This window comes from Sipha flava, unplaced genomic scaffold, assembly GCF_003268045.1.
Source record: "Sipha flava isolate LNK unplaced genomic scaffold, YSA_version1 80_pilon_pilon, whole genome shotgun sequence".
Taxonomy (NCBI): Eukaryota; Metazoa; Arthropoda; class Insecta; order Hemiptera; family Aphididae; genus Sipha; species Sipha flava.
The window spans coordinates 1,628,031-1,646,209 of record NW_020273622.1 but is presented as its reverse complement, the minus strand read 5'-3'; the positions used below and the strand labels follow the sequence as shown (position 1 = coordinate 1,646,209).

At 23.7% G+C, this 18,179-nt stretch overlaps 3 protein-coding genes across 5 annotated transcripts; 2 read left to right on the top strand and 1 right to left on the bottom strand.

Annotated features, from left to right (window-relative positions):
- Nucleotides 1-1,713: 1,713 nt before the first annotated feature.
- Nucleotides 1,714-5,082, top strand: LOC112693039 (tumor susceptibility gene 101 protein). Its single transcript, XM_025567922.1, has 9 exons — nt 1,714-1,758; nt 2,401-2,485; nt 2,563-2,628; nt 2,688-2,851; nt 2,912-3,032; nt 3,620-3,918; nt 4,008-4,214; nt 4,284-4,417; nt 4,687-5,082. Exons 1-9 carry the CDS (start codon nt 1,714-1,716, stop codon nt 4,871-4,873), a joined length of 1,308 nt encoding a protein of 435 aa, XP_025423707.1. The 3' UTR covers nt 4,874-5,082.
- A 1,115-nt stretch (nt 5,083-6,197) lies between these two features.
- LOC112693035 (transmembrane protein 258) lies at nt 6,198-9,565 on the bottom strand. Of its 2 annotated transcripts, none has more exons than XM_025567916.1 (2): nt 9,280-9,486; nt 6,198-6,445 (listed from the first exon to the last, which is right to left on the bottom strand). In XM_025567916.1, the coding sequence occupies exon 2, from the start codon at nt 6,439-6,441 to the stop codon at nt 6,208-6,210; it is 234 nt and encodes a 77-aa protein (XP_025423701.1). In that variant the 5' UTR covers nt 6,442-6,445; nt 9,280-9,486; the 3' UTR covers nt 6,198-6,207. The 2 variants fall into 2 exon arrangements, with proteins under 2 accessions (XP_025423701.1, XP_025423700.1); XM_025567915.1 differs by lacking the exon at nt 6,198-6,445 and adding an exon at nt 7,815-9,048 and having other exon boundaries at nt 9,280-9,565.
- Nucleotides 9,566-9,690: 125 nt separating this feature from the next.
- LOC112693084 (USP6 N-terminal-like protein) lies at nt 9,691-16,914 on the top strand. 2 transcript variants are annotated; one of them, XM_025567985.1, is made up of 9 exons: nt 9,691-9,731; nt 10,002-10,234; nt 10,315-10,534; nt 12,220-12,499; nt 12,592-12,752; nt 12,835-12,981; nt 13,414-13,587; nt 14,954-15,041; nt 16,232-16,914. In XM_025567985.1, exons 2-9 carry the CDS (start codon nt 10,080-10,082, stop codon nt 16,564-16,566), a joined length of 1,560 nt encoding a protein of 519 aa, XP_025423770.1. In that variant the 5' UTR covers nt 9,691-9,731; nt 10,002-10,079; the 3' UTR covers nt 16,567-16,914. The 2 variants fall into 2 exon arrangements, with proteins under 2 accessions (XP_025423770.1, XP_025423769.1); XM_025567984.1 differs by lacking the exon at nt 9,691-9,731 and adding an exon at nt 9,738-9,886.
- The last annotated feature ends 1,265 nt before the right edge of the window (nt 16,915-18,179 follow it).

Sequence of the window (18,179 nt, the reverse complement as noted above, 5' to 3'; positions counted from 1 at the left end):
TATTAATATTTATATATTTAATGTTTTTTTAAATTTTATTTAGATTATAATGTTTATCAGCTCCCTAAGTTTGTTAAATGTATAACCAGATGAGTATTAGTTAGATTTTATAGAGGAGGGTAAAGATGATTGTTGAATAGGATATTGTTAAAAAATAAATCTTATCAGACTGTCACATAGTTATGCGTTTTATAGTAAAACAATACTTTTTGAAGAAATATGAACCTCTCAGACGTGGATCAAAGGAAGTGCCTCCTCAGATCTCCAAAAAAAATCTTTTTCATACATAGCAAAATACCATAAATTTTTTTTTTTTATTAATAATTTATTAGTTTGCGCTTATACAATATCCATAAGAATATAAATATTGACAAATAAAATAACATAAAAAATATAATTAAAAGATTTTCTTAAGAAAAACTTGACTCTTTATTATTAAAATAGTATACTACTGTATACTAATTTGTAATACCATATTATGTTATTTTATTCCTTTATTGTTATAAAATCTAATTTTGTTCCTAAAGCTACAACTTACCATACATGCATTCTATTTATTTTAAATATGGCTTTGTTACCTCTCCCCCCCCCCCGTGAAAAATTCATGGATTCATCCCTGAATTCCTTACTTCTCGTTAATGGAAAAAATCCACGTTGAAACCTTATACAAAATTCAAATTTTTTTCTTATCATTTGATACAATTAGGGAGGAGTCGTCTCGGAAAATATGATATCTGTTAAAGGTATTATAAGGTTATTCAAACAAATGTATTAACTTTTTCGGTATTCATGTGTACACAATAACACAGTTTATAGTTATCAGTGACTCATCGTTCAAATTCTCAAGACTAAAAACCGACATCAAATTAGTCATTCAATAATTCAAATGATTTAATCTTTAGTATGAGTATGAAGTTAACATCACTGTGATAAATGGTTATTCCTTATCTATCAATAACACATTGTTCATTTTTATCATTCAATTTTTTTGTTCATCATAAGGCTTGTATTTCTTGACTTTTGATGAATGTTTGATAATATACGTTTTCATTTTTTCATTTTCCTTTATTTTTCATTTTCTAATGTGTTTAATTGCGTTGTATTGTAATTTATATGTTTGACAATTATATTCTATTATGTTCTATTATATTTGTTGAGAGGTTATTTTAAAGACACTGTGTAATTATTAAAATTACAAACACGATTTCAGTGTAGACCATATATTTATATGTAAGTTACATTGTTCAATTGAAAATTATGTAATAGCTATTTAACCAATAAAGAAATATTATTTAGAAATTAATATGAACTTATGAATTCGCTTGTATAATAATAATATTTTTGTTAGAGAAATTATTTATCTGTACATAGATTTACACTAATTTATGAATTATGAAACTAGGACAATAAATAATGAATTATCTTATCTTTGTTTCATAGGAAAAATAATCTACCATCTACCATTCTAGACTGTTTTTAATTAAAATTAGTTGTACATAAGTAGAAATTTTAATTTTCCAATGCAGTGTTTATTATACTTTATTTTATTTTTTATTTTTAATATTAGTTTTTATTTAGAACTTTTTTATTACTGATTAATTTTAGTAAGTGTATTGTATTATTTTTTCATTAAATGTTGTTATGTTATTTTTATATGTTATAGGAATTAAAGATATATATATATATATATATATATATTAATAACATTTCAAAATGATTAGAGTTGAAGAAAGTCGCATAAAATCCTATTTGACTATGGTAAGATAAAAAGTAGCCAAACTTAAAGTGTATCTTTGGAAATATAAATTTTCTATATTATAAAACACAATATTTTGATTAATTATGATTTATAAATTTATTATTTATATATCTGATGATATTTATATGATATTTATATATTTGTTATTTTTTTCGTAAATAATATCTTAGCTTGAGTTAAATCACTTTTTTAATATGTATATTAAAAAATAATTACTAATGCTAATTAAATTTTGGTTACATAAATGATTTCCATAATTTTTTTTGTCTAATATAAAACTTAATAGTTTAGAAAATGGTACTATTATATAGTGTTCATTGAATATATTATTTTAATTTATAATTAATATTATTAAAAGAAAATAAATGTCTTTAGTGTGTTTTAATATATAAACGTGATAAATTAATTAAATACTATATTACTTTATTTGTGTATATACTTCCGAAATTCAATAGCTATTCAATTTTAAGGCTTATATATTTTTTTATAAAAATTTATTTCAAATATTTAAACATAATGGCAGCTCAAAAATTACAAATTAAATTTAAATTTAAATTCCAAAGTATAATGATGCAATATTTAAATTATACTTTTATGCTTTGTACTTTGTTGATTTGTTAATGTTTTTAATTTAATTTCAGTATAAATTTCCTGAACAAACAAAGAAAGAAATTGTAAAAACATTAAATTTTTATCATGGATTAATTTGTAACTTTGAAACTTTTCGTAAGTTATTTTAAACATATTATTAATATTCTTGTTTGTTTTAATTTTTTTTCTTCATTATTTTGTTACTTTAACAGTATTTTCAAACAGAATTGAAAAAAAACTAGTTAATTTGAGTGGTACTATCCCAGTGACATTTAAAGGTAATTTAAGTTAATAGATATTTTAAAAACAAGTATTTTTCATTTATATTTTACTTTAGGTACCACTTATCACATTCCCATTTGTATCTGGCTTATGGATACACATCCAAATAATGCTCCAATTTGTTATGTGAAACCTACTACGGAAATGCGAATTAAAATGTCAATGTATGTTGATCACAATGGGAAAATTTATCTACCATATTTACACAATTGGACTCCAGTAATATATTAAAATATTTAATCTGTAACAAATTTTAATAACATAATTGTACTTTTTCAGACTACGTCCAATCTCCTTGATTTAATTGGAATTATGACTATTACATTTTCGGAAACACCTCCTGTTTATTCTGTTCGTCAAACTGAACAACCAGTAAATCCTGGATATCCCTCACCAATGCGTAAATTTTATATTATATTTATTTTATTAATTATATCAACGGTTCTTAACCTGTGGTCCGTGATACTCTTGTTGCGGTCCACAGTAGCATTAACACATATAATACGTCAATATGTGACATGAGTGCATTATTACAATATTGTTGGATTATTATAATTTTTTTTTTCATGTATTTTTTATTAAATAATAGATAGATCTAATCTTTATACAATGGTAAAAAACGTGTGTCTCAAGTATAACACCAACCCATAAATTTAATAAAAATTAAATTTTAAAAATATTTAAAAAAAATAATAATAACTAAAATAATTAAATTTAAATTACTTGAAAAATTAAGCGTGATAAAAATAATTACTATAATTTTTGTTTTAATAATGAGATGTTTTATAAAAAAATAAAAAATTATATAAAAAAAAATTTGATAATGGTTTGCAATTTTTAAACATCCTTCATCGGGGTCTGTGATCTATAAAAGGTTAATAACCGCTGAACAATATCATATTTTTGTCGTGGAACAAATTTTTTCATGAAAAAAAAATTTAAGTTATTTTCATTATAATGGTATAATATAAATTTTAATATATTTAGCTTATGGTGGAACTGGCTCAAATGTAATGCACCCATATCCTTCAATACCTACACAAGCTGCTACTACTTCAAATCCTTCAACTTTTCATGGAAGCTCTAACACTCCTTATCCCTTGTATAATAATCAATTTCCAACTCCATCATATCCAACGGGTTCATCAAATACATCAAATTTTTCACCTTATTCTCCACCATATCCAACTCAAAATTGTGCTTACCCTCAACAACCTGCACCAATTAGACCAGAATATCCTCCTTACCCATCGGCTGCTAGCAGTTCACCTAATACTACACCTGGGGTAATTTTTTTCTTTTATATTCAATAAAAAAAATTTATCTCAAAAGTTAATTTATTACAATGTATGTCATTTTTTTTTTTTGTCTTAAGAGTAATGTTAGCGATGGTGGCACTATAACTGAAGAACACATTAAAGCTTCTCTATTATCTGCGATTGAAGATAAAGTAAGGAGACGTTTTAATGAACAAATGGCCCAGAATAAAGATGAATTAGATATACTGCAACAGTCTCAACGTGAATTAACTTTGGGAAAAACCAAATTAGACTCTATTCTAACTAGTCTTAACAAAGAAAAGGTAAACTAAAAGTAATTTTTATCTTAATATTAAAATTCATGTTTTATTTATCCAAATACTTTATTGTAGGCTGAATTAGAGCAAAACATTCAAGTATTACGTGATAAAGAATTAGAACTTGAAATGGCTATTTCTAAGCTGTCGAAAGAAGATAATATTGATATTGATGATGCTGTTACAACAACTGCACCACTTTATAAACAGTAAGAGTATTATGATGTATTTATTAATTTTTATTTTTTATAAGTTTTATGTAATTTTAATCTTTAAATCTTGAACTATTATTAGACTAATTAAAATCTCTAAAAAAATGTATAATCATGCTATTAAATTAAATTTTAAACAGCTGACAACATTTTAATAATATTTACAATTTATATACAATGCATGTTTAGTATCTTAATAACCATTTATTATTTTTATATAAAATTATATCTTTTGTAATATATTATTTTTATTTTATTATTAATAGAATATTAAATGCATTTGCTGAAGAAGCTGCAACTGAAGATGCAATTTATTATATGGGAGAAGCATTACGAAGAGGTGTGATTGATCTAGAAGTTTTTCTGAAACAAGTACGATCCCTATCCCGTAAACAATTTATGTTAAGAGCTTTAATGCAACGATGCAGACATAAGGCTGGATTAGTGGCTTAATTTAAAAAAAGAAAAATATGTTTATATTATATACATTACATTTACAGAATATATTTAATTTCTACATTTTATAAGATAGGGTAAGACAATTTAATATGTAGCCTATTTATATTCTATTATTTGTATTGTAACAGTATATTTCTGTTATAAAATATAATTAAAATAAAGAATATGCTAAATTTTTGTTAGTCGCATATAGTATATTATCATTCAGATTTTATTTTCTTAATGTATAACTAATAGTTTTTACCATTACAATGTAGGTACATTAAATATCAATATTTTAATTTTTTGATTTATTCAATGAATATTATTTTATTTCAAATTCTGTCCTAGTATTTCTATATACATTATTACACAAATTATGCGTCTAACGAAGTAACAGAAGATTAAATAAAACAAACTTTAAAGCCAAAGAGAACAACTTTTAATTAAACCATCTATCTGCATTAATGTATTATACCAAAAATATTATCAATTGTATTAAATTTCAACAACTTATTTTATCTATTCATTTGATAAATAACCGCAAAGAGTATGATAATAGTTCAAGTCACTGAAAAACTCAAGAACTTATTATATTTTTAGTTAGATCATTATAATTTTCTACTTATAAATTAATGTTAAAGTATTCTTATAATATAATTGTAATACTATCGTTATATATTATGCTATAATAACTTATTTATTATGTGTAATATTTATCATAGAGAAAATAAACCAATATATTTTTTATGACTTTGATTTATAATTTTTTCAAACATTCTTATATCCCTGGATTAATATCTGCCACGGGTAAATGTATTTAATAAATAAGATCAATAATGGATGCAATCAATCAATCAATAATTGCATTTTTATACAAATATTTTTCTTAATTAACTCGAAATATTTTCAATTTGAAATTTTCATTTTCTTAAACACATATGAATTCTGTAAATAAATTAGGAATCGGAAATATTTTTCAAAAAAATTAAAAATATTCACCTAAACATAAATAAATAATACAATTACAACCTTGTAAACAAAATGTTTGATAAATATAAAATTTATTTATTTTAAACATTTTTTTTTATGAATAAAAACAGTTTATCAAAACATTTAATTTGAATGTAATATTATTTGTATATAGTTTCTATTGATGACTTGTAAAATTTTTTTTAATAAGTATGATACATATATTTATATAGTTAGATATTCATGACAATTAAAATTAATTATTTATCCATGTTGTATGGGTAATAAATATTTGGTTATTTAAATGGCATTTAATAACTCTAAATAATATCTTTAATTAAAAATATTAAAGAAAAAAAAAAACAAGTAATAAATCATTACACATATATTCCAACCCATAGTAATAGGAACAATAGACCAAAACCCGTAAATAAGGCAGCAACAAAAGAGATTGTCAGTTCTTTTTTCAAATTTCTGGTATACTTTGTACCAGTTACTTCATAGACAAAAAACCATGCAGTAAAAAATACACCAATGCTGAGTAATAATAAAGTGAGATGTGGATAAACCGCTGGGCTAACTGGAGAAACATATCGCTTGTATAGTGTCATTTTGCTGAAAAAAAAAAAGTTTACATAGTAAAATTATAAATTGTATACTAAATAAGAAAATAAACTAGTAGTTCATAGTAACAGTTTTAAATATAATTTATATTGTGTATTCAATTATTATTTCAATTTATATGCTTTCTATACTAATTGTTTAATTTACAAAATACTATAAAAATATCAAACATACAGAATGAAGTTATGTATACTTGGTTCAATGAAAGAATAATGCCAGGGGCATACACAAAAAAATATTTTGAGAGGGATTGTAGGTTATACATTTTTATAATTATGTATTATATATACCACTTTTACTATATATAAACATATTTAATAATTTTTCTGAATTTCAAGAGGGGGTTTAAACCCCTAAAACTCACCCTTGTTTACGCGCCTGGATTATACACTTGTAATAACAGAAATGTATAAGAAAATGAAAGGACAGTTATTAGTTAGTTAGTTGAGATGTAATAAAAAAGTTTTGGTTTTTACATAGTCCTACTTTCCTAAAACCAAATATAGATCTACAATATTATCATTTTTAATATATATATATTTTAAAATATTTATTTGTCATTTTACAATATCACTGTTCTTAAAAAAAAATAATTTACAAATAGAGGATGTCTCATAAATTTACTATTTATATATTATACATTTATATACACAATAAAGTACATATATTTTTGTAAAATCAATACTGTAGACCTCAAAAAAAAAAAAAGCCATTGACTTTTTGAGGCTGTATAAATAAATAATTATTTATACATTTAAACTTTTTTTAATAAAATATTATTAAGAATATTGAAGAAGTTTATTTATAGGCGTCATCTAACAGAATTATATTCTTATATTTAGGAGCAATTCATCTTATAAAATATCTAAGTTAGTTGATATTTAATAAAAATTAAGAATAGAAATATTACCAGTGGTATAATCATTTTTAAAATTAAATAAATAATATATATATTTAAATTAAATAATATTTAAAATATGTATAAATTACAATGAAATTTTAATGAAAAAATAAAGGCTTTAGATTTTTATTAAATTCCAAAAAATACATTTGAATACATAGTACTCAACTTAATACTTTGAATTTTAGAAATAATTGTACAGCAACAAATGTAATATAAATGTAAATGCACACAATCCTAAAACATATTGCATAAATAAGATTAGGAAATGGAATAAAACTAAAAAAATAATAACTTAAGAAAAAACAAATTTATACTTATGAATCAAAAATAAACTTACATTTTATTTAAAAATATACAGCTATTTAACTATACAATCACAGTTTAATATATTTGTTATTTATATATATATATATATCTAGATATATGGCATGCTTATCAAATTAATGTTAAATTGAGTGCAATAAATGAATTAATACAATTTAATTTAAAAAAATAATTACATCAAAATATATTTATCATTTAAAATATCGACCAAAAGCTGTTTGTCATGTAGTACATCATCTACTTCATTTTTATCCCAAAGTAATATTACTTTAGATAATCTATTCATACTCTGTCCTTGTATCTTAATTATTCCTCTTGTTTCTATTAATGAACACATAGTAATGAATTCACTAAGATCTCGGACTTGAATATTCCTTTTTGAACAAATTGTTTTGAAGACATCAAATAGTCTCCCAATAGTAATAACTTGACTTTTTTTACTTGAAGATAACAAAAGTAGTAATGCACATACTACTAATTCTTGTAGTAAAGGTAATTTTTCAGAATTTTCATCATTAATATCAAGTGCTCCTGAAGTAGAATATACATTATTTAACACAGCTATCACATCATTCAATTCTATTTTTTTATCAGTTTTTTCATCTGCTATTTCTATAACTTGTCTAGTAACATCTAACGCACAACGAACATCACCTCGAAAAGAAGCAATTTTTGCAGCCAACAACTGAATGGCATTACTAGGAAATACTTGTGCAACTCCTGCATTTTCTAATCTGTGGGTTATGATATTGAACAATTCAGTTTTTGTATAAGGCGGAAAATTGAGTAATAATGGTTGTAATGATATTTTAGTTTTTAACATCGGTAACAATCTATCAGTCAGATCTAAGGAATTAGCAATACCAATGACTATCAGTTTAGATTGAGGAATAGTTGGCCATTCAAATAATTTATATAATATAGATTGATTCTTTGAAGACAATTGATCAATTTCGTCCAACACTAAAAGAATTGATTTGTGTTTGGTTTTTAAATATTGTTCAATAGTTAATATGCATTCTCTCTGAACACGGCAGCCGAGTTTCAATATTTCTGCAATCTTAGCATAAACACAATTAGCAGATTTTATCATACTACAGTTCACATATACTACATTGAAATTGTTAATGACTAAATCGCTAACAAACAATGAATGCAATGACACTGTTTTTCCAGTACCCGGAGGACCAGATACATACATGGAAGCAGAAACATGATCTTTTGTGTGTTTTTCCAAGAAAGACTTCAAACAATTGATTTGTTCTTCTCTGCCGGGTAGTGAATCTGTATAACCGCTATGCAAATTCAACAATGCTGCTCCAAAATGCGATTTTTTATTGCAAGTCATTATTCTAAGTGTTAAGGCCTAAAGAATATCACAGACACCAACAATCATCAATCGAGGATATAAATAAATAGGAAATACCGACTCGTTGTTAGTAACTGGTCAGTTAGATTCAATAAGTATTACGAGATAAAAAGCGTGTATAAGGTGGGTACAATAATCGAGAAACAACACGTCAATGAATTAGAATAAGAAATTTAAAAACTGTTTGTCCTAGCGCTAGCTTAGACAAATTACAGAAATTTAATTTACCTCGTTGATTCCGGTAGGGATTGCTGAGCGGCCTTTTTATTTATTTCGAGGGGTGCACGTCTTCTATTGTCGTTGGTGTCGGCAATTCGGCGGTATTCCCCTGCTTTTTCATGTACGTGTGTAATATCATTAATATCAGTATTTAGCGATTAGCAGTTGGCAACGAAATCGTTCGTGCGTTGTACAAATATGAACATAGAACCGGTCATTCGGTTATTTAGTAAACATAATAAATTGAACAACAAAATTCAATTGAAATTTCGTACACAATATAATATACATCACAATATACCTATTATTATTATTATTATTATTATTATTATCGTTGTAATTATAATTTACCGATCATTATTCTACTGATATTATTATACCATTATCATATATTTTAATTCACTACACACACATACATACATGCAGAGAGAAGAATTGGATAATAAAATTTATTTAGTACGGTAGGTATCGCGGTTGACACTTGAGCGTTTGGTTTAGACTTCGTGATAATCGTCACTTATATAAGCGTTTGCGTGATTGAATTTCGGTCGTTTTTTTTCGTCTGATGCATGATGGCCTACATACCAAAATGCTGACATCTGAGTTAGGTTTCTAGGTATACCCAAATTAACAAGTATAAATTTAATCGTTTTGCCTCGATGTTATATGCCAATATTATTGCTGAACGGAGAAATGTTAATTGGTACAACACTCTTGTTTTTGTTGAACAGACTACAGAATAATCAAGATCCCGCGGACGATAATAGTCGGACAGTGCAAAACGGCCATGAGAAACATTTTTCAGTGTAATGAATGAGGACGAGATAGCCGATAAGGTATACGAGGAGAGAGAAAGAATAGTTGATTTGTACAGGAATGGGCCTGGAGATGGAACTATTATAGACCCTGTTGATGATCCAGCCTTCAATGACTACCACAAGCTTGACAGGTTTGGTTTCATAAGGTGAGTAATCATTCTGTTTTCCATTTGATGTACATTGTTTGTTAGTTGAAATTTATTTTTCTCATTTTTTTTATTTTCAGTGATGTGACCAAATTGAAAAAAGAAGATCCTCAAGAAATCAAAATCGAAAGAATCAGAGAACAAAAATGGCTAAAAATGATATACAACTGGGACAGTGTGTCTTCTGAAAAGCTCAAAAAACGTGTATACAAAGGCATTCCAAATTCATTGCGTGGTAAGGTGTGGGCAAAACTATTACATGTTGATCAACTTACTGATGATCAGAAAAATAAATATAAAGTAATTATCTATTTAATAATTATTTATAATATTATAATTCATATAAGTTACGTGAAATTATTTCAAATCTAATTTTCATATTGATATTATTATTTTTTTTATAATTTAACAGTTGTAAAAAAAACATCAAATTAAAAAATAATAGTTATATATTACCATTTTTTATCTGAAATAATTTGCTTTTTATTTGTAAGATCTGTATTTTTAGGTTATTAATCATAAACTATTGATTTTCTACTTAATAATTTTTAGTAACTTTTGAAAACTTTTTTATAATTTTTGTACTATTAACATTATTATTTTTTAAAATGTATATTCTTGATAAATATTATTATGGTAGATCAGTAGTATATTTAGGAATTTTTCATGGGGAGGGGTCCATTTAATTTTACAAACATATTTAAGTAGGTGACTCTACCCTCTCCCCCTTACTCCCTAGCATAACACTTTAAATAAATTAAATTTATTACAATGCATTAACATAAAACCGTTTTGATATTTATACTTATTTATTTTTTAATATATGAAACAACATTTATGAAACTAAATCCAATTTTTTAGGACTTAATGCCAATTTATTAATGATTTTATCAACATCTTAATTTATATCCCAATATATATATATACATCATTGCTAGTCCATTTAGTCTCGTCTACATAATAATAAAATTAAAAATACTGTTAAAAGTTATATTTTTATACATTAGATATTAAATATATCCAAAATAATCAAAGGATTACTTCAATCATTGTTGATCAGAGATATGTTTTCAAGGTTGAAAAATATCTTTCAGGTGTTGTTGTTGACACTATTCAAAATTCAAAAATATATAGTAGGAAAATCAGATTTTGGGCAACTGAAAAGCACTACTAATCCACTTTTGATGTTAACATCTTGACTGGCTATTTTCATTTTCCGTATTTTTAATTTAACAGAAGCATAATATTCAACTGATGGTAAATAATACTCAACCAAATTTTTAAATGATAACCCTTCTATATCTATAAATGTGGAACTAAATAAACATTCAAACACTATAAAATATTCTCATAATATTTAATTCCAATTTTTATACTAACATAGTTAAATCAAAAGTTATCCCTTCAAAAACTGGGTTCATTTAAAAATCGAGTTGTTAGTTAATAAAATTGTCAATAAATAGCATAAAGACTGTCACTCTATAATAATCTTCTACAGAAGAGACTTAAGGATTCGCTCTAATTGCTGGTTTTCTTGCTGTGTGTTTTTTTGGGTATTTCTATACCAATAAAATTGATAAATTCTATTAAAATATCAGATTTTGTATACTCAAACATTATTTATTTTAATTTTTCTAATTTATAGACAAAAATAATAAGAATTAAAAAAATAAATAAATTGTAGGTATTTATGGGGCTTATAAAGAGGGTCCGTGTCGGATGGACCCCCTCAACGTAAATATACCACTGTTATTTACCATACAATTATTAATATTCACAACAGAAATATTATAATGAAGAGATAATTTATTGAATAAAACTATCACTTACACTTATATATATTGCTATGTAGAATTAGATTATCTGGAGCTAATTTGTTTAGAATGTTGCATGTTAATTATTAGTTTTTTCCTTTTAACATCAATAAATAATGTATAATTCAATTTTAACTTTGTTACTTAAAATTATGTATCATTTTTATTTAGCATATGTGTGAGTTAGCATGGGAGCATTCACCTGATGTCAGACAAATTGACCTAGATGTGAATCGTACATACCGAGAACACATTAATTTTCGTAAACGGTACAATCTTAAACAACGAGAATTATTCAACATTCTATCGGCCTATAGTATTTATAATTTAGATATTGGTTATACTCAAGGGATGTCACAAATTGCTGCTTTATTATTAATGTATTTAACTGAAGACGAAGCTTTCTGGGCTTTATCTACTCTAATTTCTGATAACAAGTATAATATGCATGGTAAGTTAAATTATGATAATTCTAGAATTTAAAATTTCTATACATACTTATTAAAATATTTTAACTAACTTTTTTTTTTTTAAATATCTTAGGTTTTTTTATCCCAGGCTTTCCTAAATTAATAAGATTTCAAGATCATCATGATAAAGTAATGAATAAACTATTACCAAAATTGAAAAGACATTTGGATAAAAATGGAGTTGAAACTGGATTATACACTCTAAAATGGTTTTTTCAATGTTTTTTGGATAGAGTAAGTTTACTAGTAAAATTTATAATAAATAATGTTATTATATCCTATAAATAATTAATTATGCATTTCATTTTATGCTTAGATACCATTTAAATTAACATTGAGAGTATGGGATATATTTTTATTGGAAGGTGACAAAATATTATCTGCTATGGCGTATTGCTTACTAAAATTACATCGTAAACAACTGTATACTTTAGGAATGGATGATATACTTAATTTTTTACAAGTAAGTTACAAGTTATCCATTATATCATGTTTGATCTAAAATATGTTTGCAAGTTTCAAATAACAAAAACCCCTTATATTTTTAGAATAATAGGGTATGTATTTATGTTAATTTTAATTTTGACATTGTAACTTAAATATTTGTTAACAATATTTTTTGGATTGAATCAATTAACTGAGTTAAATCAGTTTATAATTATTTTATTTATACATTGACTAATTAATTATTTTATTTTATAGAAAATTTATAAGTATTTAATTTAATTTAATTATATGTCTATTATTTTATAGTTAAATATTTAATATTATGCATATAATTTATTAATATGCATAAAAATACTATCGTTTTCATAATTATCAATAATTTATTAAATCTGTATATTATTTTTAAATCTATTTCTCAAAAGTTAAATTAAATGTGATTATTATTTAGGTGAAATTAGAACAAAATTATCAGCATTCAGCAGATCATACTATTGAAAAACTTCAAGAATGTCTTACCGAGTTGAAGAAAAATAAACTTGATAATGCTGGACCACCATCTCCAAATGAACAGTTGAAAAGAGAACTAGGAATATTTAATCCTGATGATATCCCACTTAGGAAGGTAATTAAAAAAGCAATTATTATAAATAAAAAGGTCAAATTAAAATTTTTTAATAGTATAAAAGTAATTCTATAATATTATTATTGATAAAATAAAATTTTAAAAAGGCATATAGTGTTTTTATTATTTTTTGATAATTTTAAATAGAAAATATTACAGTTTTTAATATATAACAATTAATCAAACTATAATATTTAAAAAAATAGTAAAATATTAGCGGTGTTGTTATAGGTGAAGTTGAAAACTATAAATATTTAGGATCATTTGTACAAAAAGACAGGGGCCTTTGCATGGATGTATAACTAGGATTAAGTGCGGTTAGATGAAATGGAGAAAAATGTCGGGTATTTTATGTATTAAGTGAATTCCAATTAGCTTGAAAGTTAAATTTTATGGATTGTGGTGAAACGAAAAGTGCTATATGGTTCAGAGTGTTGGGTGATTGATAGGAGAATAGAACAATGTATGAGTGTTGCAGAAATGAGAATGCTTTGATAGATGAGTGAAGTAAAAAAGATAATAGAATAAGGAACGATTATGTGATATAACCAGATGAGATAAAATTGACTGATATCGTTTGAGCATGTATTGAGAGGAGAGGAAACAAAAGCAGTAAGAGTGGTTATAAAAATGAATGATGAAAAGAAAAGAGGAAGATAGTTAAATTAAAAAAAAAATGATGGTTGGTAAGATTGAGAATGATATGAGAATTGTTGATGTAGGTGAGATGTAGAAAATCAAGACAAGTGGAGGTTTAGGACAAAGGTTTTCGATCCCTATAGTTGAAAGAAAGACGAGAGAAGAAGAAGAATAAAATAATAAACTATAAAATAAAATTATGAAATGGTTAATATTATTAACATTTTGTTTATATTAAACCAATTTTTTTTTATGTGTTTTTTTGTAGAAATAAATAAATTATTAGTCTAAAGTATTATTATTTTGTAAAGTGCGATTAGTTTTGAATTTTGAATTTGAAATCGGTCTTAGTTTACAAATATATTAATACTTCAGACTAATAATTTATTTTGGTTTTTTTTTTTTTTTTATATTTAAACTATTTGTATATTATAATATTTGTTAGTATATAAATAAAATTAATAACCTTTTACTTTAATATTTTAATTTTTGAGTACACAAAAAGAAGTAAATTAAAGCTAAGAATCAATATTATTAGTTATAGCTTATAATTGAAAATCATTATTTTTTCTTCCTTGTATTAGTATTCAACTCTAATAATATTCTATAGTTATAAATTTAATAATATATTATCCATATTCATTACAAGATAATATTTCTTTCTATTCTAAAATATATTTTGAAAACTTGAAAAAATGTATGTATAAATAAACCATTTATTTTTTAGCCTCAAATTAATGGAGTGGAAAAAATTAGAAAACCCATAAACAATGACCGAATTAGTAGTTCACCCGATCAGGATTCTCAATGCCAAGGTGAGTGGACTAGATTGTGAACACATGCCTGATGATAAATTAAATTGGTGGCTATAGAAACTAGTCTTCTATCTCATTTTAAAGCACATTCATAATATAATTTATGCATTTATTATCTTAATTATAATATATTTAGAGAAAAAAAAACTACTGCCTTGCAAATTTTTATTTATCTATTTATTAAACATTCTATATAAAATGACATCAATATGTTGTGATATAGTTATTTAGTTATAGACATTTTTAAGTTATTTTTTTTATCATTTTATTTTGAAAATTATATATATTTTGTTAAATACTACATATAGTATTTGTTATTTTTAGTTTAAAATTATTATACTTTATATTGAAATAAATTTTGTATACAATATTTTTTTAGCCTTATTCAATTAAAGTTTATTTATTTTAAATAATCTGAAAAATTTCAGAATTTTGTTGTTCCTTAGAATACATTTGAAAATTATGTTCACCAATAGCTTTAAAGTATTTATATTATACCTACAAATGAAGAAATCCAAAATCTGAAGTAAAAAGTCATATTTATGTTGAGACAAAAATGTTACTGTTATTTGTTGTTAATTAATAAAAATATACAACATATAAGTTTTCTATACCTATTCTGTGGGTTCTTGGTGATATCCATTTCCTATAAATGTATGAATAAATCACTACTCTTGATTTTTATTTTCTCACCGTTTTATGAAAAATAGTATTTTTCAATTATCAGTTGTGTTCTAAGTGTGTTGTGTACTTATTATTGACTATCATATTTAATCCTCTTAGTAGTTAATTTGAACAATAGTTTTAAGGTAATACAATTTTGTTTATGTGCAATATATTCATATAATTTATAGACTTCTGAAGAAATTAAACTTTTATATAAATTATATTTGCACAATAATTTGTTTTAATTAGTAGATATGTTTGCCAGTTGTAGTCAATAATCATGTTAATAAGTGAAAAAAATTACTAATTATTATTGTAATTTCATTGGTCTTATACAAGGTAAGACAAATTAAAAAATCTGTTTTTAAATTTGTTCTTTAAGTAACTAAAAATTGTATACTCTTACTAATAAAAGATTAAATCAAAAACTAATCACTAACAAATAAATCATATTGTAATATTGATCGTTGATAAGAATTATTTTAGTTTATATTTATAATGCATTTTTTATGATAATTTTCTAGGTTCAATAACCACAAATGGTAAAAATAGTATGGATGATGTAAGTTCAATTGTTGGAGATGGTTCTAGGCGTTCATTACTAGATACTAGTGTAACTTCAGCAGCTACCACAACTGTGTCTCCGCAAAGTATACAAAATTATGATGCCGGATCAGATGTTACATGCGTTAGTCCTCAACCTGACGTACTACGTATTTATGTGCCATATGATACTTCAACAAAAAAATCTCCTACTTCTATTTCTAACAAAATAACAACAATTGAGGTGGTGGATGAAATGGTTACCCCTACTGTAGAAACAGACGGTATGTTTAAAGTGGTGTCTACTATTAACTAATAATTAATTGTACTAGAATATATTAGACATACTAATTTGGCTGTGATTGAATACGGCTGGTGTTTACTCAGTTACTACCAGCAGTACCATTTTCCATGTAAATTAGTTTATAATTTTTACAATTTTGTTTATGGTATACAATATTTTTTTAATCAAGACTTCTTAGTAAAATTAGCATTATCCCTTACACATATTTTAATTAGATGTAATTATATGTAAGAGAAAATATTATGTAATAATAAGTATCATGTAACACGAGTCATTAAATATAAATAACTTAGTATTGATTTGATGCAGCGCCTATATTAATAGCTGTTAATTAATTTTAGGTTTTTAATACTATTTTTATTTGTTTAAAAAAAAAAAAAAAAGACAATTCCTAATACATTACACCATTAAAATATATTTTTTTTTAATTTTAATAATTATATATAATTTAAGTGCCTATCTTATGTGTTGTATTTTTTTTTTTTTTTTAGAAACTAAATTAGCTTATGAGTAGTTCTACTCAAAAATATTTTATATAATTTTTGCAATAACAATATCTTGTTTTAATTGTTCATATTTATAATTTTAACAGAGTACTCAACTTATATAATTCTTTTGACTTTGTTTAAATTAAAAATGTTATTCCAATTTATATATCCCTAGGAATGATTTGTGTTTTAAAAATTATTATATAAAGTAAAACTTATAGTAAATTTAGTATAACCTAAATTTTGAAATATTTAATGAGTAAAATGATTGAACTTTAAGCTCAAATTATACATATGTTTAAATATTAGTATTACCATTTATTTAAATTAAATTTGATTCCATAATTTATAATAATTTAAACTAAATAAGTATATTTTTAGACTGCAGATAAGTCCAGTAACCAATCATTAATATCAGTATTAAAGTAATAAGAATGTTATACTCATTAATTAATTAGTGTTATAATAAAATGGTTCGGTAAAAGTTTATTTTTAAGATAAAATTAATTATTTACAATTATTTCTTTTAAGTACTTCACATAATTTGTTAGAAATAAAATATTCAATGAGTCTATACTATGTAACTGAAAGCTCTCTCAATAAGACTAATTTCATTCCAGACTTTTTTTATATTTTGCACAAATGAACAAAATGTATGTTATTTAACTAGAACTATAAATTAAAATTTATAATTTAAGTATAAAATGTATGAAAAAAAAATACTAAATTATTATTTATTTTATCAACAAAAAAGTTAACAATTTTTTATATTTTAATTGATTATTGCTTGTAGATCTTAAAAATTAATGAATTATATATTTTTATTATTATATATCATAATTAACTACTTTTGCATTACTATAAAGTTGTATTTTATGTAATTAAATGTTATTCAAAAATATCTAATACCTCTTACATATATTAAATTGTTAGAATATGTTTTTTATTTTTGACATATTAGAAAATAGTTATTATAGATTTAGTCTTAACTATTTGTTATGATTGGGAAAGTTGCAACTTGAACATTAATATTTATTATTTAGTATTATATTAAAAATTAATTGCAGTAAATATTATTAATACTACTTCATTTTAAATAGTCTTCTAAATTAATTAAGTGCGAGACTGTGAATGAGT